At 46.0% G+C, this 24,888-nt stretch overlaps 1 protein-coding gene across 4 annotated transcripts in view; it reads right to left on the bottom strand.

The window, feature by feature from the left end:
- Positions 1-11,361: 11,361 nt before the first annotated feature.
- The window catches only part of SLC52A3 (solute carrier family 52 member 3), a 36,753-nt gene continuing 23,226 nt past the window's right edge, over positions 11,362-24,888 (bottom strand). For all 4 annotated transcript variants that reach the window (XM_073607346.1, XM_073607347.1, XM_073607344.1 and 1 more), the window contains 2 exons: positions 20,162-20,285; positions 11,362-14,235 (listed from right to left, as the gene is read on the bottom strand). In XM_073607346.1, the coding sequence (XP_073463447.1) occupies positions 14,023-14,235; positions 20,162-20,285 (337 nt within the window). In that variant the 3' untranslated portion in view covers positions 11,362-14,022. The remainder of the gene's footprint in view (positions 14,236-20,161; positions 20,286-24,888) is intronic.

Below are 24,888 nucleotides of genomic sequence, written 5' to 3' on the forward strand. Positions count from 1 at the left end.
GAGGCTCTGACAGCCACAAGCATGACACGCAGAGGCATGATGGGATTTGTAGTTTTGCAACAGCTGGAGGTCCGCTAATTGCATATCGCTGACATAGACCATCCCCCGCACCGCCGGCTCTCATCGCTGCCAGTCTGCAATCGTGACCGGGAAGACTACCCTGCAGTAGAGCGATCGGAAAGCGAGGCTTGAAGAGCTCGTGAAGTGCAGAGTGGAAGGGATGACGTCAATGGCGGTGCGGAGGAAGGTCTATGTGGACAGCTTTACCCCGGATGCCTGTGTAACGATATATTCAGCGACCCCATCGCAGTTTGCTACGGAAGTGACGTTCCGTCGCCACCATCTTGCTACACCCTGCACCCGTCCACAGTAAGGATACACTAAGAAGGGGGAAAGCGGACATATTGTTACACCCACCGGAGTTTAGCATTTTACACGTATTTATAACAGTAAAGTGAGTTTACAGTACTTAGAACTCCGTCTGACTGCTTAGATGCTACGAAAGTCTGTCAGATTAGCAAACCCGTGAGATGAGCAGGGTTGCCTCTGCTTTTAAAATTCAAGATCTAAGAGCCCTTTCACACCGGGCCGCCCATAGCGTCGGCGGTAAAACGCCGCTATTTATAGCGGCGTTTTACCGTCAGATTAGCGCCGCATTTCGGCCGCTAGCGGGATGCTTTTACCCCCCGCTAGCAGACAAGAAAGGGTTAAAACCGCCCGCAATGCACCGCAATAGCGGCGTTTTGCCGGCGGTATCCCAGCGCTGCCCCATTGATTTCAATGGGGAGCAGTGGTGGAGGAGTGGTAAACACACCGCTCCTTCATCGCTCCAAAGAAGCTGCTGGCAGGACTTTTTTTCCTGTCCTGCCAGCGCAGCGCTCCGGTGTGAAAACCCTCGGGGCTTTCACACTGGAGACAATGCTGCAGCTGTTTGAGGGCGGATTGCAGGCGCCATTTTTAACGCTATAGCGCCTGCAAAACGCCCCCGGTGTGAAAGGGGTCTTAGTAGTCAGACGGAGTTGTAAGTATTGTATTTCACTATATAAACTGACTTTACTGTTTATAAATACGTGTAAAATGCAAACCTCCGATGGGTGTAACATGTCCGCTTTCCCCCTTCTTAGTGTATCCTTACTGTGGACGAGTGCGGGGTGTAGCAAGATGGCGGCGACGGAACGTCACTTCCGTAGCAAACTGCGATGGGTCACCGAATATGTCGTTACACCTGCATACTTAGATGTGCCTCTTTTAATCATCAACCTTGTGAGTTGCTAAATGTTGTACCTCCATTAAATGTAACCATATTGCTACACTTAGAGGCGCCTCTCCTCTCTTTTATACTCTGTTGTACTTGTATATCAAGTCAAAATTTATTTAAAAATGTTGCTTGTCTTGCAAGACGCTCTCAAACCAAGTTACTCTCAGTCCAAGGTTTTACTGTATTGGGAACAGAAAGAGCAAGTAGGACTTTAAATACCCCTCCAAAGTACACACAGGTACAAAAGTATATATAAAAATGCAAAATATTGTATTAATCATTTGACAATAAAAAACTTAGTTTTACAAAAACTAGACCGATCCCCGTCTTGCCACAATTGATCTCACCAATCAGGCATTAAAAAGCAGTTAGTCAGATTAGGGATATCTGACCTGGCCTGAAACAAGCAACATTAGTGCCATTCACACCTGTCAGGCACAATTTAATTCTTAAGGCTCCGAAAAATAATATTGCCCTTGTAATGGGACATCCTCCCACTGTAAGGGTCAAATGCTTGTTAGGTCTAGGGGTAGAGGAATAAGCTGCAATACTTAACTTATTCTTCTCTCAAGCAGGCTTCTACCACAGTGTGCAATTGGTCCCCTGAAGCTGTTTTCCTTAACCGCTCCACCAGTTGCCCTCTGATGTCATCACGTACAGTGCGGGACCAGCAGTCATTCATTGTAAACGAGGACTGTGAGGACCTGCCTACAACTCAGAGCATCAGAGAGAAGAGGAGAATACCCACTGCCAGCGTAGTGTGGAATAAGATAAGTATTGCAGCTGATCTCTCTACCCCTCAAGTCAGCCACAGATGGATCAAGTCTTGCCGGTTCATCAGGGAGTGGCTCAGATTCGATCCTAACTATGTACCCAAGTCTTGCCGGTTCATCAGGGAGTGGCTCAGATTCGATCCTAACTATGTACCCAAGTCGACCCATCGATTGATTTGGGTACAAACAGCATGTCGGATTTGTAGCATGCAATAATGGCCAGCGGCTATAGCTGCTAGCAGTAATCACTGTGTGTTCTCCCACCATGAACGGCTCCACTCATCATGAGCCCATGCAGTGAGTTCATTAGAGAATCATGCCTGTTTTTAATGCAGTGCCATCTGAGGGCCCGAAGATCACAAGCATCCAATATTGCATTTCAGTCTTGTCCCTTTGTGCACAGAGATTTCTCCAGATTCTCGGAATCATTTGATATCATGTACTGTACATGATGGTATATTTAAAGTCTTTGCAATTTTACGTTGAGGTGAATTATTCTGAAATTGTTTAGATTGCAGCTTTTCACAGATTGGTGAACCTCTGCCCATCTTTACTTCTGGGACACTCTGACTCTCTAAGATGCTCTTTTTATACCCAATCAGGTTACTGACCTGTTGCCAATTAACCTAATTAGTTGCATAATGTTCTTCCAGATCTTCCTTGCTAGTACCACTTACATTGCCAGCTTTTTGTTGCCCCAACATCTTTGAGACGTATTGCTGCCATCAATTTCAAAATTACTTTATATTTTTTTCTTAAAATGTGCATTTTCCTATTTTAAACATTTGATATGTTTTCTATTTTCTATTGTGAATAAAATCTGGGTTTATGAGATTTACAAATCATTGCATTCTGTCTTTTATGTAGTTTTTACACAGGGCCACACGTTTTTTGGAATTGGGGATGTATATTTAGGTAACTTAAACTGACATTTCAATTGGGCTTTAAAGATCTAGTTGGGAATAACTTTATTTGCAGGTTTTGGGGGAACGACAGAACCCTGTGGTATGAGGAAAATCCCATAAAACTATGTGGAGGTGCTGACTATTACTGTTCAGAGATGTAATGTATCTTTGGGCCCCCACTTTGTGAAATCTGTAACGCAATGAATTGTTGGCTACATCCTTCCGCACAATAATGCCCCGTACACACGGTCGGACTTTGTTCGGACATTCCGACAACAAAATCCTAGGATTTTTTCCGACGGATGTTGGCTCAAACTTGTCTTGCATACACACGGTCACACCAAGTTGTCGGAAAATCCGATCGTTCTATACGCGGTGACGTAAAACACGTACGTCGGGACTATAAACGGGGCAGTGGCCAATAGCTTTCATCTCTTTATTTATTCTGAGCATGCGTGGCACTTTGTCCGTCGGATTTGTGTACACACGATCGGAATTTCCGACAACGGATTTTGTTGTCGGAAAATTTTATCTCCTGCTCTCCAACTTTGTGTGTCGGAAAATCCGATGGAAAATGTCCGATGGAGCCTACACACGGTCGGAATTTCCGACAACACGCTCCGATCGGACATTTTCCATCGGAAAACCCGACCGTGTGTACGGGGCATAAGGCTTCATGTACACGGGATGTTTTTACAACCTCTCCTGAACGATTTAACTTGACAGATAGTAACCCACAATTAAAACGTCCGTTTTCAAGCGTTTAACGGCGTTTTGCTGCGTTTGTGTTTAGAAGCTTTTTTTTTAAATACTTCTTTTTTTAAGTAGCCAAGAAATGAAAAACCGCCTGTAAACTAAACGCGGCTTAATGCGAGTTACCGTGTTTAGCCACGTTTAGAAGCGCTTGGTGCTTGAAGTGACTCTAAACTCAGCTTCTGAATTAATTTAAAAAAAAAAGCCTCTAAACTCAACTGCCTAGAAACGACTTTAGGCTTCATGTACACGGGACATTTTTTACAACCTCTCCTGAACGATTTAACTTGACAGATAGGAACCCACGTTTAAAAAGTCTGTCTTGCCGCGTTTACATGCCGCGTTTAGCCACGCTTGTGTTTAGGAGCGTTTAAAAAAATTGCTTTTTTTTTTTTTTTTTTTAAATAGCCAAAAATGAAAAACGCCTGTACACGAAACGCGGCTAAACGTTTATCCGTGTTTAGAAGCGTTTGGCGCTTGAAGTGCCTCTAAACTCAGCTTCTGAATTCATTTTTTTGTGTTCTAAAAAAAAAAGCCTCTAAACTCAACTGCCTAGAAACGACTTTAGGCTTCATGTACACGGGACATTTTTACAACCTCTCCGATGTATATGTAAATCGCTGCGTAAATTGACGGCGCTATATCATACATGTCAACATTTTGAGATGGGAATGAGGGACACCTACTACCAAATGTATGTAGGCATAGGACACGCCCCCTGCCACACCCCTTTAAAGAAGAATTAACCAAAAAAAAAAGGTTAATCAAATCCACAAGTGCTTTTTTTAGGAGAGGAGAGACACGGCTAAACGTTTATCCGTGTTTAGAAGCGCCTGGCGCTTGAAGTGCCTCTAAACTCAGCTTCTGAATTAATTTTTTTGCGTTCCAAAAAAAAAAGCCTCTAAACTCAACTGCCTAGAAACGACTTTAGGCTTCATGTACACGGGACGATTTTTACAACCTCTCCTGAACGATTTAACTTGACAGATAGTAACCCACGTTTAAAACGTCCGTTTTGCCGCGTTTACATGCCGGGTTTAGCGGCGTTTTGCTGCGTTTGTGTTTAGAAGTGTTTTTTTTTTAAAAAAAAATACTTTTTTTTTTTTTTTTAAATAGCCAAAAAATGAAAAAACGCCTGTAAACGGAACGTGGCTAAATGCGTGTTACTGCGTTTAGCCACTTTTAGAAGCGCTTAGCGCTTGAAATGCCTCTAAACTCAGCTTCTGAACCCATTTTTTTTGCGTTCCAAAAAAAAGCCTCTAAACTCAACTGCCTAGAAACGACCCTGTGTGCATGTACTGATAAGATAACATAGAGGAGAGTTCAGGAGCAGTTGAAAAAAATGCCGTTTACCAGCAGCAGTGTACATCTAAAGACATGCTGGTAGGTTAATCGGATCCTGTCTAAATTGGCCCTAGTATGTATGAATGTGTAATGCCGCGTACACATGAGTGGACTTTCCAGCAGACTTGGTCCGGCGAACGTATGTGGGCTCCAGCGGACTTTTTTTTCCCAAAAGTCCGACTGACCTAGAAATAAAACATGTTTCAAATCTTTCCGACAGGCTCGAGTCCAGTCGAAAAATCCGCTCGTCTGTATGCTAGTCCAACGGACAAAAAACGACGCTAGGGCAGCTATTGGCTACTGGCTATGAACTTCCTAGTCCGGTCGTACGTCATCACGTACGAATCTGTCGGACTTTGGCTGATCGTGTGTAGGCAAGTCCGTTCGGTGGAAAAGTCCGCCCGTGTGTACGCGACATAAGGGACCTTAGGTTGTAAGCTCCTTGAGGGCAGATGTGAATGTTCAATGTATATGTAAAGCGCTGCGTAAATTGACGGCGCTATATCATACATGCCAACGTTTTGAGATGGGAATGAGGGACACCTACTACCAAACGTAGGTAGGCATAGGACACGCCCCCTGCCACACCCACTTAAAGGAGAATTAACCAAAACAAAAAGGGTAATTAAATCCACAAGTGCTTTTTTTACCACTACTATTCCTTTATATTGGCTTTTAACATTTACAAATGCAGCAATTTAATATTTGGATGAAAGGTTTAGCACTGGGAAACACTTTATGAAAGATAAAAAGTGCATTTTATTTACAACTATATAGATCAGACCAAAATGAGGGGGACAGAGGGACATTGCTCCAAATCAGAGACAAGTCCCTCAAAATTAGGGACAGTTGGGAGCTATGGCTATATAAGTACCTGAAATAAAATAAAAAAATAAAATAATGAGGCCTAACAGTAAAAGCTGAAAGTTGGAGTCCCAGAAGCAAAGACATATCAACATTCAGGGTCAAAACAATTGAGCATCACTGGTTCTTCTGAACCTTTGGCATCATTTTGTGCAGCAGGTTGTGACTGGGCACAGGTCAGGAGACGGTCCGAGGGGCACAGAGTTCATTTAAGTTCTCAGACATTGGTCGTCCTTAGTCCAGGTTAGGAGGCGGGGATGAAGGACAGCAGCCCAGGAACAGATGGGAGAGCAATGGCCTGTCCACCCCTCCAGGCTGAAGCAGGAGCTCATGAGAACATTCGATGACCAGGTGGTGTCAGCCCCCCCCCCTCCCAACCAGCTGCAACTCAGGATCCATCTGACAGGCCGAGGCAAGGAAGAGGCATTGTCACACAGCACTTTGCATCTCAATGCAGCCTGCTGCACTGCTACAGAGGAGCAAAATGAGCATTTTATTGTCTTTGAGTTCATTATCCGGGGGGCCATTACAATAGAGAGGAGGAGGGGCAGCTCTCTGGTGGCTGGTGGAGGGGACAGAGGGTGCTAAATGACTCTTTATTCTCCTGTTATTTTCACATTACCTCTGTATGTCCCTCACCTAACCTAGTAACTTCCCCATTTTTTTTATTTGCAAAATTAAACAATGTGGCCAAGTTCATGGAGAAATATCAGAGGTCAGTTATGTCTGTCAAACACAAGGAAACATTTGTTCGATTAAAAAAAAAAAAAAAAGTCTGGCCACATTGGCGAAATGGAAATTGCATAGTTGCAGGTTCAAGACAGAATTAGTGAACAAACACGCAACACCATAAATAAATTCATTTGAAGGAGGCATTTGTATCTATATGCACAATTGCCAGCTGTCCCTGATTTCCAAGGGCAGTCCCAGATGTCCCTTAAAATTTTTTATCCCTGGAAATGTATTTGGTTGTTAAAACCATCAGCACTATAAAATCCAGTTTTTTACCTGTCCCTGTTAGCCACTTTTTCATATAATTACCCTGTTTTTTTTTCTTACTTAAACGTTTAATCATTTTAAATAACTGTAAATATTAAGCATATTTCAGGGCCTTCTCTAATATCCCCCCAAAAATCCACTGTCCTGTTCAGCCAGCAAGATGTTATTTTTTATTTATGTTTTTTTTTAGAATAGAATATCACCTCAAATAGATAAATGTAAAAAGAAATACTGTACAGATTTTTTTCCGGTCTAGAATTTTATGTTGATGATTGAAGCCACTCCAAACTTTCTAAACAAAGGGCCAGTTTACTGTCCTTCAGACTATAGAGGGGGCCGAACGGTGAGTAGAAAATGTCTCATGTTTGGTGGTCAGTGGGAGCATAAAAATTATATGGCGCCTATGGTCAGTTGAAAGAGGAATAGTGCCCTATCATTGGTGTTGGTGGAAGGAATAGTGCCCCACAGATGGTGCCAGTGGGAGAAGCAGTGCCCCATCGTTGGTATCAGTGGTAGGAATAGTGCCCCATTGTTGGTGTCAGTGGGAGGAGCAGTGCACTATCGTTGTGTCAATGGGAGAAATAGTGCCCCATTTTTGGTGTCAGTGGGAGGAATAGTGCCAAATCATTGGTATCAGTGGGAGAAATAGCATCCCATCATTGGTGTCAGTGGGGGGAATAGTGTCCCATCATTGGTGTCAGTGGGAGGAATATTGTCCCATCATTGGTGTCAATGGGAGGAATAGTGCCCCATCATTGGTGTCAGTGGGAGGAATAGTGCCCCATCATTGGTGTCAGTGGGAGGAATAGTGCCCCATCATTGGTATCAGTGGGAGAAATAGTGTCCCATCATTGGTGTCGGGGGGGATAGTGCCATATTGTTGGTGTCAGTGGAAGGAGCAGTGCCACCATTGTTGGTGTCAGTGGGAGGAATAGCACCCCATTGGTGTCAATGGGAAGAATATCACCCCATCATTGGTGTCAGTGGGAGGAATAGCACCCCATCATTGGTATCAGTTGGAGGAATAGCGCCCCATCATTGGTATCAGTGGGAGGAATAGCACCCCATCATTGGTATCAGTTGGAGGAATAGCGCCCCATCATTGGTGTCAGTGGGGGGAATAGCGCTCCATCATTGGTGTCAGTGGGGGGAGTAGTGCCACATCGTTGGTGTCAGTGGAAGGAGCAGTGCCACCATTGGTGGTGTCAGTGGGAGGAATAGTGCCCCATAATTGGTGTCAGTGGGAGGAATAGTGCCACATTGGTGTCAGTGGAAGGAGCAGTGCCACCATCGGTGGTGTCAGTGGGAGGAATAGTTCCCATCATTGGTGTCAGTGGGATGAATAGTGCCCCATCATTGGTGTCAGTGGGATGAATAGTGCCCATCATTGGTATCAGTGGGAGGAATAGCGCCCCATCATTGGTGTCAATGGGAGGAATATCGCCCCATCATTGGTGTCAGTGGGAGGAATAGTGCCCCATCATTGGTATCAGTGGGAGGAATAGCGCCCGATCATTGGTGTCAATGGGAGGAATATCACCCCATCATTGGTGTCAGTGGGAGGAATAGTTCCCATCATTGGTGTCAGTGGGAGGAATAGCGCCCCATCATTGGTGTCAATGGGAGGAATAGTGTCCCATCATTAGTGTCAGTGGGAAGAATAGTGCCCCATAATTGGTGTCAGTGGGAGGAATAGTGTCCCATCATTGGTGTCAGTGGGAGGAATAGTGTCCCATCATTGGTGTCAGTGGGAAGAATAGTGTCCCATCATTAGTGTCAGTGGGAAGAATAGTGCCCCATAATTGGTGTCAGTGGGAGGAATATCGCCCCATCATTGGTGTCAGTGGGAGGAATAGCGCCCCATCATTGATGTCAGTGGGGGGAATAGTGCCCCATCGGTGGTATCATTGGGAGGAAGAATGTCTCATATCAGTTGGAGGAATTGTCCCTTATATCAGTGGGTGGAGCAGTGCCCCAAAGGCAAAATAGGAACACTCAAAGGGCCACATTCGGCCCCCAGACCACAGTTTGGAGACCACTGATTTAATGAGGAGTCATATTTGGGCCCTCATGGTCCTGGAAGCAGCTGTCCCCACTGCACACCCTACAATTACACTTTATAGGACTGTAGCGCACCCTCTCTGCATCTTCAACACCGTACTCTTGGTAACTAGCTTATGTTTACCACTTCATCGGCACAGTACTGGCTGATGTTGCAGTGTGGTACTCTTAGATAGCAAATCAGGGAAAAGATTCTTGCATTTAAAGCTATGAAGGGACAGAAGTGGAGTACTCTTATACTCCCCAGCGGTAATATTATCTGTGCAGTGTTTGCCTTCAGAAAGCCCTGCGAGCCTGGAACCAGCAACCCAGAGAGGCATTTAATTATTGAGCTGATAATTGTCATGGAACGCTGCATATCGCCTCTCCACAGCTTGTAATTGATAAACAGAGTCCTGCAGCTGGCGCTTCTATATATTCTGATTAAGAACAAGGTACAGACCCCCTCATCGTCCCCCGCCCCCCCCCCCCCCAGCTTTGATCCCATTTCTGAGACGGGGCACCTCATCTACGGGAGTCTCAGCTGTATCTTTGCATCATGACGGCTAGGATTCACTCTCTCCGGAGGATTACGAATGTTTTCTGCCAGCCCTGTGAGGGTTAACGTCTGTTCGCCAGCTACTTAATGAGAAAACGACACACAGAGCAGATGAGGCACAAAGACAGTTTATTTATGACTATTTGGCACAAGACGCAGAGGTGAAGGTTGATCTGTGGTGACAATGCCGCTGGCGATGTTGTATTGTGCTTGCCATAATATCCAATATAAAATGATTACCTCGACCGGGAATGCCAAGGGTATTGTGCGGTTAAACGCACTCACTTTGTTGCTTTATGCATAGTGTAAAGCCATCTGATTTTGAAGGGTTCTTGCTGCAAAAAAAAAAAAAAAGACTGTACAAAGGCATCTCTTGCTGCCGTTTTGCAGTCTCTTAGTTTCTGTGTACAGCCTTCCGCTAACACAGAGGCAAGGAAACTTCAGAAAACTGAAGTGCATAAACAAAGCGGGATGTACCAAGTTATTACTGTTTACAATGTTTGACCATATTTTTATGGTGCTATTGTTGAGTGTTAGTTCAAGGACCACTTTTGGACCTCTTTATGCACTAGCGTGGTCTATAGCCACTTTTCGACCGGACTGGTCCGACGGACTTTTGACGGACTTCCGACCGACTTTTTAACAAACGGACTTGCCTACACACGATCACACCAAAGTCCGACGGATTCGTACGTGATGACGGAAGTTATAAAATAAGGAAGTTGATAGCCAGTAGCCAATAGCTGCCCTAGCGTGGGTTTTTGTCCGTCGGACTAGCATACAGACGAGCGGATTTCTGGGTCCGGCGGAGTTACGAGGTAAAGATTTGAAGCATGTTCCAATTCTAACGTCCGTCGGATTTTCGACTGGAAAAGTCCGATGAAGGTCCGATGAAGCCCACACACGGTCGGATTTTCCGCCGGACTCGGTCCGTCGGACCAGTCCGGTCGAAAAGTCCGACCGTGTGTACGCTGCATAAGTCAGGCTGTTGGCATTGTATGTATCAGTAGACTCCAGGACTTCCTGCAGACTTTTGAGGACCTGCATGGCCAGTTGGGTATAGGAACGCCTGTGGTATGGCGTCAGCATTACCATGAACATTCTTGTAAAGTACACAGAGGGAATGGCAAATACATTATTAGTAAATGGAGGAAACAATGAATGAGGTTTGCAGCACAGGTAGTAGACTCTGTGGCCACCACATAAAAGAGAAGTATGGGGGTTTTCTTTTGTTTTTAATACTCATACATCTGTCCCCCAGCGCCCCCGACACTAATAACCGAGCGATCAAACACTGACAACTGCTCGGTTCTCACGGCTCCCCAAGCAGAGAGCCGGTAACTGTCAGTGACCGGCCTTCTGCTCTGCCCCCCCCCCCCTCACTGGAGCGTCGGGCCGTGGAGGGGGCGGGAGCGGCCGTCTCAGGCTCTCAGCTGCTCACTGAGAGGCTAAGCCGGGTGCCGGTCCAGGCATGTGGGCAGATCCTGACTCCATTGCAACGATCTTGCCAGAACCTGGGCTGACTCTGTGACGTCAAACAGACAGCAGAATTCAGCCTGCTGTCTGCTAAAACGGGTCACAGGAGTGCAAAGCGAACTGCTGTCTGGTGATCCACAGGAGAAATAAGAAGAAGCTTTGGCTGTACTTCTCCTTTAACAACGCTTGGAACAATAGTTATTTTTAACCTGCCAAATGGACATCTTAACCACTGGCTGGTTGGTGGGGTCAGGAGCCACTCCTAGGGCCTGTGTCAACAGGCTTTGGTTCATAATACTGATTCTTTCCCAATCAATTCTGCAGGAACCCTAAAGCAGGTTGTCAGGGTCTGGATCTAAACCCTAGACTTCTACTGTGTCTGGCAGTAACTCTTCATGCCACCTGAGATGCTGGACAGCTCCCTGCCTGATTGTTTAGACAACCTTGCCTTATGCCTTGTTTCTCTTGAACCATGAACCCTTTGCTCCTCCCATGAACTTCTGATTTAAACCATGCCTTTGCACTTCCTGATTGCTAGATTATTGTCAGCCAATATCTCTTTCTTGTCACTCTTGCTGCCGTCCATATCTTCATTACCACTTGTCACCAACCTTTGGCTTGTTCCTCGACTACGCTTCGGCTTGATCTCAATCTGAACCACTTGTTACTGACCTTTTGCTTGTTTACTGACTAAGATTCTGTTTGATCTCTACCTGCTACTGGACCCTGGCTTGCTCTCCACCTGGTGCAGTGATCCAGAGGACTGTGACCTGGTACTAAAACGCAGCAAAACTCATCTTCACCATTAGAAGCTCTGGTGAACACCGGTTAGTACTTAGTCCTCGCACCTTGGGTGAGCCCACATCATCCACCAGGGTGACCTGCTTGTATACATATATAAAAAAAAAAACACCAGGATAGAGCACCTCAAAGGCTACTATAGCGGTATAAATATAATTTATTGGACATCAAAAATACAATTATGGTACAATCCAAAGTTCGAATCAGTCAGCTACCCAATGAAGGGGACCCCAGCCCCCCAACATCCCGACCCCTCCCTCCCAATCAGCATTCCCACCCAAAGGCCCCTCCCCCTCTCCAGTGTCCCAAAAGGATCCCCTCAAAAACCCCAGTCCTCCCCTCCACTAGGATCAGGACGATGATAACCTCCAAAGACACAAAAAAGGTTGATGGACCAGAAAAATCCTGACCAGGCTAAAAAATACAGTCTGATGAAAATAGTTAAATAGTTAAAAAAAAGAGAGAGAGTCTCATGCATGCATGAACAGTCCTGATCTGGTTGAACCAACACTGGATATTGAACTACCTGCTTCAGAAGATGAATAGCTGGGACAATCCCTGTTATATACAGCTCTGTGATGATTACCAGTGCAGCAGGAATGAGATTAATCCATGTCTGTGATAACAAAATGAATCAGTGTTTCAGGTATATCACAAGCTGCAGTCCCTGTCTTCTTTGCTAGATCCAAACTGGGGAGGAGAGATCCCTCCGTGGCCACAGGTGGATGGACCTGCTGTGAGGGATAAAGTTAGCTGTGAAGTAAATCACTGACATGCTGTATAAGACACTATGCCATACAATGAGTTTCACCACATCCAGGTCCAGCAAGGGAACTCCTCTCTCTGTATACGTCTCAAATTGTACACATGCAGGCTATGACAGGTATGCGATGGAGGTGCACACAGTGGTGCATGCCATGGAGGGGAGGATAGACACCTGCAATTGCCTACATGTTTTGCCCCTCCCACTACTAGGGGGCTTCTTCAGGGCATGGTTACAAGCAGGGTGGTGTCCTTATATATCCTAACCTCTAAATTGACTACTTACTCTTAATGCCACATCACCCCAAATGTAGATGAGTATATGTCTACTGAAAAGGTGGCCCCTATATATACATATCTGTCCCTGGGTACACGAGTGGTGGGGAGCAAAATAGAGTGAAACAAATTATCTGTATTTGGGTCTAAACAAATACTTCTAAGCATTTCATTGTACCCAAAAAAAAATTAGGTACCCCCGAATTCCCAAATACCAGGATGGGGCTCAGTATATACGCATCCCCTCGCTAAAATGATCAGCTTTTATTTATTCGTACAAAACCTTTTATCCCAAAAGGAAAAAAAAACAGTTTGCTGTAACTGATTATAATGTGTGAGCTGGAGTTTGGCTTTGATTTGTTAGTGTATCTAAATCTGCTAATACATGTAGCACTGCAGAGGTCGCAGGTTCAGATCCAGGTCCTGAACCCATCCAAATTACCTTTGGAAACAGTGGCGGCTCGTGTTTTTTTTGTTTATGGGGGGGTAAACAACCACCCCCCCATCCCGCTCTTTGTCTGCTGGTCGGTCCACTTACCCCATCTAGGCAGCGGGCAGCGGCGGACATCAAGGAGCGGCGGGCATCGGGTAGTGGCTCCTGTGTCTTCTCATCCTCCCTGCTTCCGCAGTGTGTCTCCTCCCCACCTCCTAGGCGTCCAATAGGATCGCCTGTCCTTTCAGCCAATCGCATGAATAGGGCGTGGCGGCGGGCGATGGATAGAGCATCGCATCGCTAGAAGGTGGAGGGGGTGGCAGCCGTGGATAGAGGGGGCGGCGCTCGGGCTCCCCGAATGGACGGGCCACCACTGCTTGGGAAGTATTTTCACTCTCATGGACCCAAGAAAGTATTGTGAGCAGCAATAGATGAGTAAAGCAGCTGCATAGTCATGCAACACCTTTCATTTTAGAAGACAGGGATTAATTGTTGGAAAAGGTGACCAGGATGTTGTTACTCTATAGTTCTAAGATATAGGTCAAGTATTTTTTCTACCTCAAATGTAGAACACTCTGGAGCATCTTGTTCAAAACTGAGGAATACGAAAAACCGTGCATGCTTAATTTAAGAGGCGTCACATTGCTAAAGAGTGCATTACAAAATAATCCATATGTATACAGATAAATATATTTATACCGTGTAGTGCTCCTAACTGGGCTTTTCATGTAGAGGTATTTATTTCCGTATGTTTAACGTCAAGTCATTTATCAAAATTCTTAGCTAGGACAGTTCGTATTGCAAAGATCCGCTGATTTGAAAAACCCATACACATTGACCATTGGGAACATGACAAGCGCCCCAATCATGGATCCCAACTGCACTACCGCTCCGCACCATAGGAGGGCGCTGTGACCCTGGCTGCGTAGAATCACCCCAATCATTACTTTGACGTAACTCAGCGTACCGATAAAGAGAACCCAAGAGATGACCTGATGGGAGATCCAAAGAAACATATGTCAGTACAATTGTAATAGTTACTTTCTATGATATTAATCTACTGCCAGCATTAAAGAACGGCACAAAAATAAACATCACTAGCAAATAGATAAAAAATGTTGCTTTCTACCCCTACATTGGCACCAGTTTGTAAAAGCATAACACATGTAGTATTTTCATTACTGTGCTTTTTTTTTGCTACTATTAGCCCTGGTTCACACTTCAGGGACTTCTCATGCAACTTGCTGGGACGTGCGACACAGAAAGTTGCATGACAAGTCAAAACACATTAATTTCAATGGGTGCCACCTTATTTGCTGCGTCTCAAGTTGCAGTGACAAAAAAAAATTAGCTTCAGCACGACTTTTTCTGCGTCTTCCTTGTGACATGAGTCCATAGACTGCAATGTTAAAATCACAAAAGTTGTAAGGAAGTTGTTTCTTTGTCTTATCTTTGCGACTTTGGCTGCACTTCACAGGGTTTTGTCAGCTCAATCATATGTGTCACACTCTGTATTGTTATGATTTGCCAAAGTCGCAAAACATCAAATTTACATGAAAGTTGCATCAAGTCGCAATAAAAAGTGGCACTGGAAGTCCCATGACTTTGGGGTCACAGCAGTGTGAACCGAGCCTTAAAGTGGTTCTAAAGGCTCTATGCATGAAGGTAAAAAAAAAAAACCTCTGTGCAGCCCAATACTTACCTGAGCCCCATCGCGATCCAGCTTGGCTCTCCAGGGATTCTCTCTCCTCATTGGCTGAGACAGCAGCAGGAGCTGTCAGTCATAGCCAGTGAGCCAATGAGGAGAGAGCAAGGCAAGGCTGGCCAAGCTGCACTCACTGTGTGTGAATGGCAAGCTGCTTGCTCTGGGGGCACCCAGCAGGAGGGAGGGAGGGACCAAGAGCGCCAACGGGGAACCTTCGAAGAAGAGGATCGAGGCTGCTCTTTGCAAAACCATTACACAGAGCAGGTAAGTGTAAAATGTTTGTTGTTTTTTTTTTTTTTTAAATACCTTTAATTTCACTTTAACCCCTTCCTGACCAGCCGCCGCAGTTATACTGCGGCAGGTTGGCTCCCCTCCGCGAGCCGTCATAGCTGTAGATCGGCTCTTTAAGACGCTGTAGCAGGCACGCACCTGGAGCCGGCAGGCGCAATGACCGCCGGGCACCCACGATCGCTCGTGACAGCGCGAGAACCGGGATCTGTGTGTGTAAACACACAAATCCCGGGTTCTGTCAGTGGAAAGGAGACAGATTGTGTGTTCCTACCAAGTAGGAACAATGATCTCTCTCCTCCTCTAGTCAGCCACATCCTAAATTGCTACATTTGTAAATTTTTAAAGCCAATATAAAGGAATAGAAGTGGGTAAAAAAAGCACTTGTGGGTTTAATTAACACTTTTTTTTTTTGGTTAATTCTCCTTTAAGGAGGTGTGGAAGGAGGAGTATCCTATGTCTACATAAGTTTGGTAGTAGGTGTCCCTCATTCCCATCTCAAAATGTTGGGTGGTATCATCACCAAGGCCATTATACCAGCCAACGGGTTATGTATGTGTAATGTGTATGAACGAGCGGTTTGAATGAAGCAGCTGCATTGACTATAACGTTGTCTCTTTTTTAATTCTATAGCTGGGGTGTTGGTGGTGGAATTTTAAACCCAGTTTTCTTTGTATCATTTAGAATTTTGTATTAATGATCCTATACACATAGGCTTTTATCAGCAGTTTTTTTTTTGTTTAGTTTTTTTGGCAGGGGCGTTTCCTGGCTGGAAAAAAAACAGAACTAGTGAGTTTGAAGAGGAGTTTTTGAGCTGTAAAAACACTGGAAATCGCGGTTATCGTACGTTTTTGAGCATTTTTGAGACATAAGCTTTTGTGGGAGTATAGTTTTGCTAAAAAAGAAAAAGAAAAAAAAAAGTTAAATAAACGAAAAGCGCTGAAAAGCGCTACTGCAAAATTCAGCAAAACACATTCTACAACTACAGCCTTCTACAGCTAACGCTACTGGTGTTATTATAACGTCGAGTGTGCATGAGGCCTTATAGCTAAGAGAGTGAAATTATTATGTTAGTCTTTCCTAGTAATACTTTCACTAATGCTGCAATCAATTCCTTACTGCAGGAAAGTGCAGTTACCTCCCTGCTTATAGGGGGGACAAAAAAAAAAAACAGGAACATAGCGCCACCTTGTGACAGCCTAAGACATCTGCAAGTCAGTAACTGTAGAAAAGAATTCATTAAAAAATCATTCTTCAACAAGTGTATAAGGAAAATACATGGGCCGTAGACTCAGAAGCAAGTGAATAGCTGTTGGCTTTCTGGGGAAATGTTTTGCCATTGTGCTGCTTTGACTTGCTCCTGAGTTGTTTACATTTAAAGTATAAGACCAGTCGAATTCTAACTAAAGCCTGGTACGGAGATTATCGGAACGACTAATCGTCCATTTTTTTGTTGCATGCGCGTCTCATATCGAAAGTGAAGGGGTTGCTCAACTTACGAAAATTCTCATACAACAGAATACAACTTCGGAAGTGATGTAATGTGTTGAATAGTTTTGTTTGTATTCGTTCGTTTCTGAGCATGTGTAGTCTTGCTCTTACGATTTTTTTCGGATGAATTGTACTAATTAAACAAAATTGGACATTGTTTTCACGTACGATAACATTTTTATAGCCTGTACCTTCAGGTTTTGTTGTTCGAATAGTTGGAATCAGCTGTTGAAAGCACTATACTAATAGTCAGATGATCGGCCGATCGTTTGCCATACAAAATGTTACATTTTCTTATCATGTGTACGGGCCTTTAGCCTAAACCTACTCCCACCCCCATTCTAAGACTACACTAACTACTACTCCCACCCCCATTCTAAGACTACACTAACTACTACTCCCACCCCCATTCTAAGACTACACTGACTACTACTCCCATCCCCATTCTAAGATTACACTAACTTCTACTCCCATCCCCATTCTAAGACTACACTAACTACTACTCCCATCCCCATTCTAAGACTACATTAACTACTACTCCCACCCCCATTCTAAGACTACACTAACTACTACTCCCATCCCCATTCTAAGACTACACTAACTACTACTCCCATCCCCATTCTAAGATTACACTAACTTCTACTCCCATCCCCATTCTAAGACTACACTAACTACTACTCCCATCCCCATTCTAAGATTACACTAACTTCTACTCCCATCCCCATTCTAAGACTACACTAACTACTACTCCCATCCCCATTCTAAGATTACACTAACTTCTACTCCCATCCCCATTCTAAGACTACACTAACTACTACTCCCATCCCCATTCTAAGACTACACTAACTACTACTCCCATCCCCATTCTAAGATTACACTAACTTCTACTCCCATCCCCATTCTAAGACTACACTAACTACTACTCCCATCCCCATTCTAAGACTACATTAACTACTACTCCCACCCCCATTCTAAGACTACACTAACTACTACTCCCATCCCCATTCTAAGATTACACTAACTTCTACTCCCATCCCCATTCTAAGACTACACTAACTACTACTCCCATCCCCATTCTAAGACTACACTAACTACTACTCCCATCCCCATTCTAAGACTACACTAACTACTACTCCCACCCCCATTCTAAGACTACACTAACTACTACTCCCATCCCCATTCTAAGACTACACTAACTACTACTCCCACCTCCATTTTAATGCCCCGTACACACGGTCGGACATTGATCGGACATTCCGACATCAAAATCCATGGATTTTTTCCGACGGATGTTGGCTCAAACTTGTCTTGCATACACATGGTCACACAAAGTTGTCGGTAAATCCGATCGTGAAGTAAAACACGTACGTCGGGACTATAAACGGGGCAGTAGCCAATAGCTTTCATCTTTTAATTTATTCTGAGCATGCGTGGCACTTTGTTCGTCGGATTTGTGTACACACGATCGGAATTTCCGACAACGGATTTTGTTGTGGGAAAATTTTATAGCCTGCTCTCAAACTTTGTGTGTCGGAAATTCCGATGGAAAATGTGTGATGGAGCCCACACACGGTCGGAATTTCCGACAACAAGGTCCTATCACACATTTTCCGTCGGAAATAGGGCATAGGACTAACTACCCTGTGAGAGAAAAGATGTCTCTACTTACCTACTCAGAGGCCGCTCTGGTCTGGTCACATGATCAGGTCCCAGAACCAGCTTCAGTGTAGAGAAGAGGCAACAATAACGGCTGCAGGGCCTGGGTGACAATGTCATCTATAGGCTTACTATGGGAAATTCGTTGTTGGAGCCGGTGCTGAAACCCGATCATGTGACCAGAGCATAGGGTGGGAGTTAGGTTTGGACTTTTCATTACTTCTAGTTGGCTTTGCTTTCAGTTTGACTTGTATGAGAAGAAAAACTGTTCAGGTATAAGGATGTGCCCATGTATTAAAGCCTTTACAGAGTATTCTGTGTTCAGGCAGATTGGTTTATGTCTGATGCCCTGTGATTTATCTCAGTTCTCCTGAGCTTTCTGGAAAAGGAGAAAAAAGAAAGGGAAAGAAAGAAAGAAAGAAAGAAAGAAAGAGAAAGAAAAAGGGAAAAAAGAAAGAAAGCACATAAGAAAGAATTAGAGAGAGACAGAAAAAGCAAGAGAGAAACGAAAGGGAAAAAAAGGAAAGAAAGAATTAGAGAGAGAGAGTGACAAAAAAAGCAAGAGAGAAATGAAAGAAATAAAGGAAAGAAAGAATTAGAGAAGAAAGAAAGAGAAAAAGCTAGAGAGCGAGAGATGGAAAACGCTTTAGAGTAAGAAAGAAGAAACTAGAGAGAAATAAAGCGAGAGAGAAACGAAAAAAAAAAAAAAAAAAGAATTGGAGAGAAAGGAATTAAAAAATTAGAGGGAGAAGGAATTAGAGAGAAAAAAGTAAGAATTAGAGAGAAATAAAAGAAAGCAAGAGACAGAGAAGTAAGAAAGAATTAGAGAGAGAAAAAGAACAAGCTCTAGAAAAAGAGAGAAAGAGAAAAAGCTAGTGAGAGACAGAAAAAGCGAGAGAGAAATGAAAGAAAAAGCAAAAGAGAGAGACAGAAAGACAGAGTGAGAAAGAAAAAAAGAAAGAGAAAAAGAGCGAGAGAAATGAACGAAGAAGAGAGAAAATCTTGGAGGGACAAAGAAAGTAAGAAAGAATTAGCCCAGATTCACATTGAGCTGCGGGAACTTGCACGATTTCACTCCGCATGTCAGTCCGATTTCAGCTGCGATTTCACAGACAGCTGTACAGGTTTCAGATGACAATGGAAATCGCACCCCAAAATTGCAAAAAGTAGTACAGAAATGCATCGATTAGGATGGTGCGGTTGCCGGAAATTGCCGCGGATATGACATGTCAAATCGCATGTCAAATCTCACCAATGTGAATCAGGGGTTAGTGTAGTTTCTGTACTCCTTTTTGCGATTTCCAGGTGTGATTTCCATTGACATCTGTGCAGAAACCTGCACAGATGTCTCTGAAATCTTCCCTGAAATCGGGACTGACATGCGGGAATGAAATGGTGAGAGTTTAGCTCTCGATTTCATTCCTGCACTCAGTGTTAACCTGGGCTAGAGAGAGAAAAAAAAAGAGAAGAAGCTTGAGAAAAAGAGTAAAGGAGAAAAAGTTAGAGAAAGAGTGAGATGGAAAAAGCTTGAGAGAAAGAAAGAAAAAGCTAGAAAGAGAGACAGAAAAGACGAGAGAGAAACAAAAGAAAAAAGAAGGAAAGAAAGAATTACTTTGTGTTTTATGCCAGGACAACTGAAATAAATTCAGAAATACATGAATGGAGCTTTAAGATTAAAAAAACAAAAACAAAAAAAAAACAGTTTACTGTTGGAGACACTTTTAGGTGTTTTTTGGAAAATTATACAATAAATAGGAAGTGTAACTTTTTGTACTCACAATAAGGGCAACACCCCAGTTAGTACTTTGTAGAATGGGGCATGGACTCATCACTGCCGTCATCATGTTGTAAGCCCCAAATCCTGTCCCGAGCACTGACCAGAACACCAGACTAACAAGAGATCTGCAGAAAAAAAACCTACAGCTCATTTCAGGGTAATGTTAGTGAGCAGTACATCAGGCTTATCATCTAGTAAGGTTTCTAAATGTTTGCCATTTTTTCTCCCTCTGCAATGCCAAGTGAACTGCAGGTGGTGTTCTATCAGATAGTGCCCGCCATCGAAAAGTGCCTGCGCATGTGCAGTATTGAAGGGGACTCCAGCTGATTTGCCGATCAGCTGGCCTGGTATAACCATGGCGCATGCGCACATCGTAGGAGGTATCTCTAGATGAGATACTATTTCACGGGCACAATTGAAACCTATACAAACAGCGGGGGGGGGGGGAGACCGTAGTTCTCAGATTGTGCCTCGCTGTTGCGGGGCGGCTTTACAGTGTGCTGATGGTCCGGTTTTGTCTGTGTATCTCCCATCGAGAGATACCTCCTACAATGTGCGCATGAGCCATGGTTACGTCAGGCCAGCTGATCGGCAAATCAGCTGGTGTGCCCTTCAATACTGCGCATGCGCGGGCACTTTTCAATGGCAGGCACTATCCGATAGAACAGCACAGGGGACACAATATTCTAATGTCATTTCTACAACAGCTGAGAGAAGTGAGGAGCTGCAATAGAATTTACTTTAGAGTGCAACAAAATGGTTAAAGTGTATATAGTTACATAGTTGGTGAGGTTGAAAAAAGACACAAGTCCATCCAGTCCAACGTGTGTCCATGCTTATATGTTTATAGTACATTGTATACCCTTGTATGTTGTGGTCGTTAAGGTGCCCATCTAATAGTTTTTTGAAATTATCGATGCTCCCTGCTGAAATCAGTGGCATACCTGGGGGTGGGGGGTGTCAGGCCGGCTATCAGAGCCAGGACAAGGCAGTGGCGGGTGCAGGAGGTGTTCTGTAGCTGTGCTGGCTCTCTGTGTTCATGCGAGTGTTCAACTTTAGTGTCACTGAGCTCACATCGGGCTCTATACTGCCAACTCTGGCTGCTTCATGTATGTGCGCCCCTCGTGTGTGCTGCCAGCAATTTATTTACACAGGGACATGTGGAATCAAGAACTGGGACAAGGAAGACCACCTTACGAGTGGGGGCTGTGAGTACAAGGGAGGAGGCTGTTTGTGTACAGGGGGGAGGGGGGGGCAGAGCTGTTTGTGTGTTTACAGATGTACAGGTGTGAGGGGGTAGCTGAGTGTTTACAGGTAGGAGAGGGCTAAGTGCGTACAGGTGGATGGGGGTTGAGTGCGTACAGGTATGAGGGGGCTGAGTGCGTACAGGTGGGTGGGCTGAGTGCATACAGGTATGAGGGGGCTGAGTGCATACAGGTGGGTGGGCTAAGTGCGTACAGGTATAAAGGGGCTGAGTGGGTACAGGTGGGTGGGCTAAGTGCGTACAGGTATGAAGGGGCTGAGTGGGTACAGGTGGGTGGGCTAAGTGCGTACAGGTATGAAGGGGCTGAGTGGGTACAGGTGGGTGGGCTAAGTGCGTACAGGTATGAAGGGGCTGAGTGCGTACAAGTAAGAGGGGGCTATGTGCATACAGGTAAGAAGGGGCTGTGTGCGTACAGGTGGGTGGGCTAACTGCATACAGGTATGAGGGGGCTGAGTGCGTACAGGTATGAGGGGGCTGAGTGCGTACAGGTATGAGGGGGCTGAGTGCGTACAGGTATGAGGGGGCTGAGTGCGTACAGGTAAGAGGGGGCTGTGTGAGTACAGGTAAGAGGGGGCTGTGTGCGTACAGGTAAGAGGGGGCTGTGTGCATACAGGTGGGTGGGCTAAGTGCGTACAGGTAAGAGGGGGCTGAATACGTACAGGTAAGAGGGGACTGAGTGTGTACAGATAAGAGGGGGCTGAGTGCGTACAGGTATGAGGGGGCTGAGTGCGTACAGGTATGAGGGGGCTGTGTGCGTACAGGTAAGAGGGGGCTGTGTGCGTACAGGTAAGAGGGGACTGTGTACGTACAGGTAAGAGGGGGCTGTGTGCGTACAGGTGGGTGGGCTAAGTGCGTACAGGTAAGAGGGGGCTGAATGCGTACAGGTAAGAGGGGACTGAGTGTGTACAGGTAAGAGGGGGCTGAGTGCGTACAGGTATGAGGGGGTTGAGTGCGTACAGGTAAGAGGGGCTGAGTGCGTACAGGTATGAGGGGGCTGAGTGCGTACAGGTATGAGGGAGCTGAGTGCGTACAGGTATGAGGGGGCTGAGGAGGCTGTTTGTGTACAGGGGGGAGGGGGGGGCAGAGCTGTTTGTGTGTTTACAGGTGTGAGGGGGCAGCTGAGTGTCTACAGGTGTGTGTGTGAGGGGGGGGTAGCTGAGTGTTTACAGGTATGAGGGGGCTGAGTGTGTACAGGTGGGTGGGCTGAGTGCGCACAGGTATGAGGGGGATGAGTGCGTACAGGTGGGTGGGCTGAGTGCATACAGGTATGAGGGGGCTGAGTGCATACAGGTATGAGGGGGCTGAGTGCGTACAGGTAAGAGGGGGCTGAGTGCGTACAGGAAAGAGGGGGCTGTGTGCGTACAGGTAAGAGGGGGCTATGTGCGTACAGGTAAGAGGGGGCTGTGTGCATACAAGTGGGTGGGCTAACTGCATACAGGTATGAGGGGGCTGAGTGCGCACAGGTATGAGGGGGCTGAGTGCGTACAGGTATGAGGGGGCTGAGTGCGTACAGGTAAGAGGGGGCTGTGTGCGTACAGGTAAAAGGGGGCTGTGTGCGTACAGGTAAGAGGGGGCTGTGTGCTTACAGGTGGGTGGGCTAAGTGCGTACAGGTAAGAGGGGGCTGAATGCGTACAGGTAAGAGGGGACTGAGTGTGTACAGGTAAGAGGGGGCTGAGTGCGTACAGGTATGAGGGGGCTGAGTGCGTACAGGTATGAGGGGGCTGAGTGCGTACAGATATGAGGGGGCTGAGTGCGTACAGGTATGAGGGGGCTGAGTGCGTACAGGTAAGAGGGGGCTGAGTGCGTACAGGAAAGAGGGGGCTGAGTGCGTACAGGTATGAGGGGGCTGAGTCAGGGGCGGATCCAGAGCCTAGTCTCGGGAGGGGCACTGCCAGAAAATATGTTTTTTTTTGGGTAAATTTAACGGGGAAATGGCTGGTGTTAGCGCTTCAATCATCACGGCACCATGGTTGTTATGGTGTCATGGTGATTGAAGCGCATTATTACTATTATTACCTGGTTATAAAAAATGAAATGGTTCAACTCACCATAGAATCAGTGGGAGCCCCGAGCGTGTCACTTGCCACTGTTATCTGCCACACGTTGGGGATTGTCACTTGCCACGTCACCTGTCACTAGATGCGGATTGTCACTTGCCACGTCCCATGCCACACGTTGCGGATTGTCACTTGTGACGTCCCATGCCACACGTTGCGGATTGTCACTTGCCACGTCCCATGCCACATGTTGCGGATTGTCACCTGCCACGTCCCATGCCACACGTTGCAGATTGTCACATGCCACGTCCCATGCCACACATTGCGGATTGTCACTTGCCACGTCCCATGCCACACGTTGCAGATTGTCACATGCCACACGTTGCGGATTGTCACTTGCCACGTCCCATGCCACACGTTGCGGATTGTCAATCACCACGTCCCATGCCACACGTTGCAGATTGTCACTTGCCACGTCCCATGCCACATGTTGCAGATTGTCACTTGCCACGTCCCATGCCACACGTTGTGGATTGTCACTTGCCACGTCCCATGCCACACGTTGTGGATTGTCACTTGCCACGTCTCATGCCACATGTTGCGGATTGTCACCTGCCACGTCCCATGCCACACGTTGCAGATTGTCACATGCCACGTCCCATGCCACACATTGCGGATTGTCACTTGCCACGTCCCATGCCACACGTTGCAGATTGTCACATGCCACGTCCCATGCCACACGTTGCGGATTGTCACTTGCCACGTCCCATGCCACACGTTGCAGATTGTCACATGCCACGTCCCATGCCACACGTTGCAGATTGTCACATGCCACGTCCCATGCCACACGTTGCGGATTGTCACTTGCCACGTCCCATGCCACACGTTGCGGATTGTCAATAACCACGTCCCATGCCACACGTTGCAGATTGTCACTTGCCACGTCCCATGCCACACGTTGCAGATTGTCACTTGCCACGTCCCATGCCACACGTTGTGGATTGTCACTTGCCACGTCCCATGCCACACGTTGCGGATTGTCACTTGCCACGTCCCATGCCACACGTTGCAGATTGTCACTTGCCACGTCCCATGCCACACGTTGCGGATTGTCACTTGACTGCTATAATTGTCTGCTGTGTCCCAGTCAGAGTCAGGCTTATTTAACTGGTGACCCCCTGTCATCAGTGCTGGGCAGTAAGGAATGGGCTGGCTGCTGCCACTGGGAGAGCGATGGGAGCAGAGCGAACACAGGGCTCATCCTGAGCGGATGTGTCAGCGCTGCATCCCGCCCCAGGGGGGGCAGCAGAGAGATGATGTAATCTCTCTGCTGCCGCGGCTGCTTGTGCATTCAACAGTGTGGGCAGAACTGCAGGGATGCAGGGCGACGCTGGGCGGTGAGAGATGATGTTATCTCTCTGCTCCACCGCCCGCTGGCTCCCTGATTGGCCAGCAGCCGCTCACAA

This window comes from Aquarana catesbeiana, linkage group LG12 (assembly GCF_042186555.1).
Source record: "Aquarana catesbeiana isolate 2022-GZ linkage group LG12, ASM4218655v1, whole genome shotgun sequence".
Taxonomy (NCBI): domain Eukaryota; kingdom Metazoa; phylum Chordata; class Amphibia; order Anura; family Ranidae; genus Aquarana; species Aquarana catesbeiana.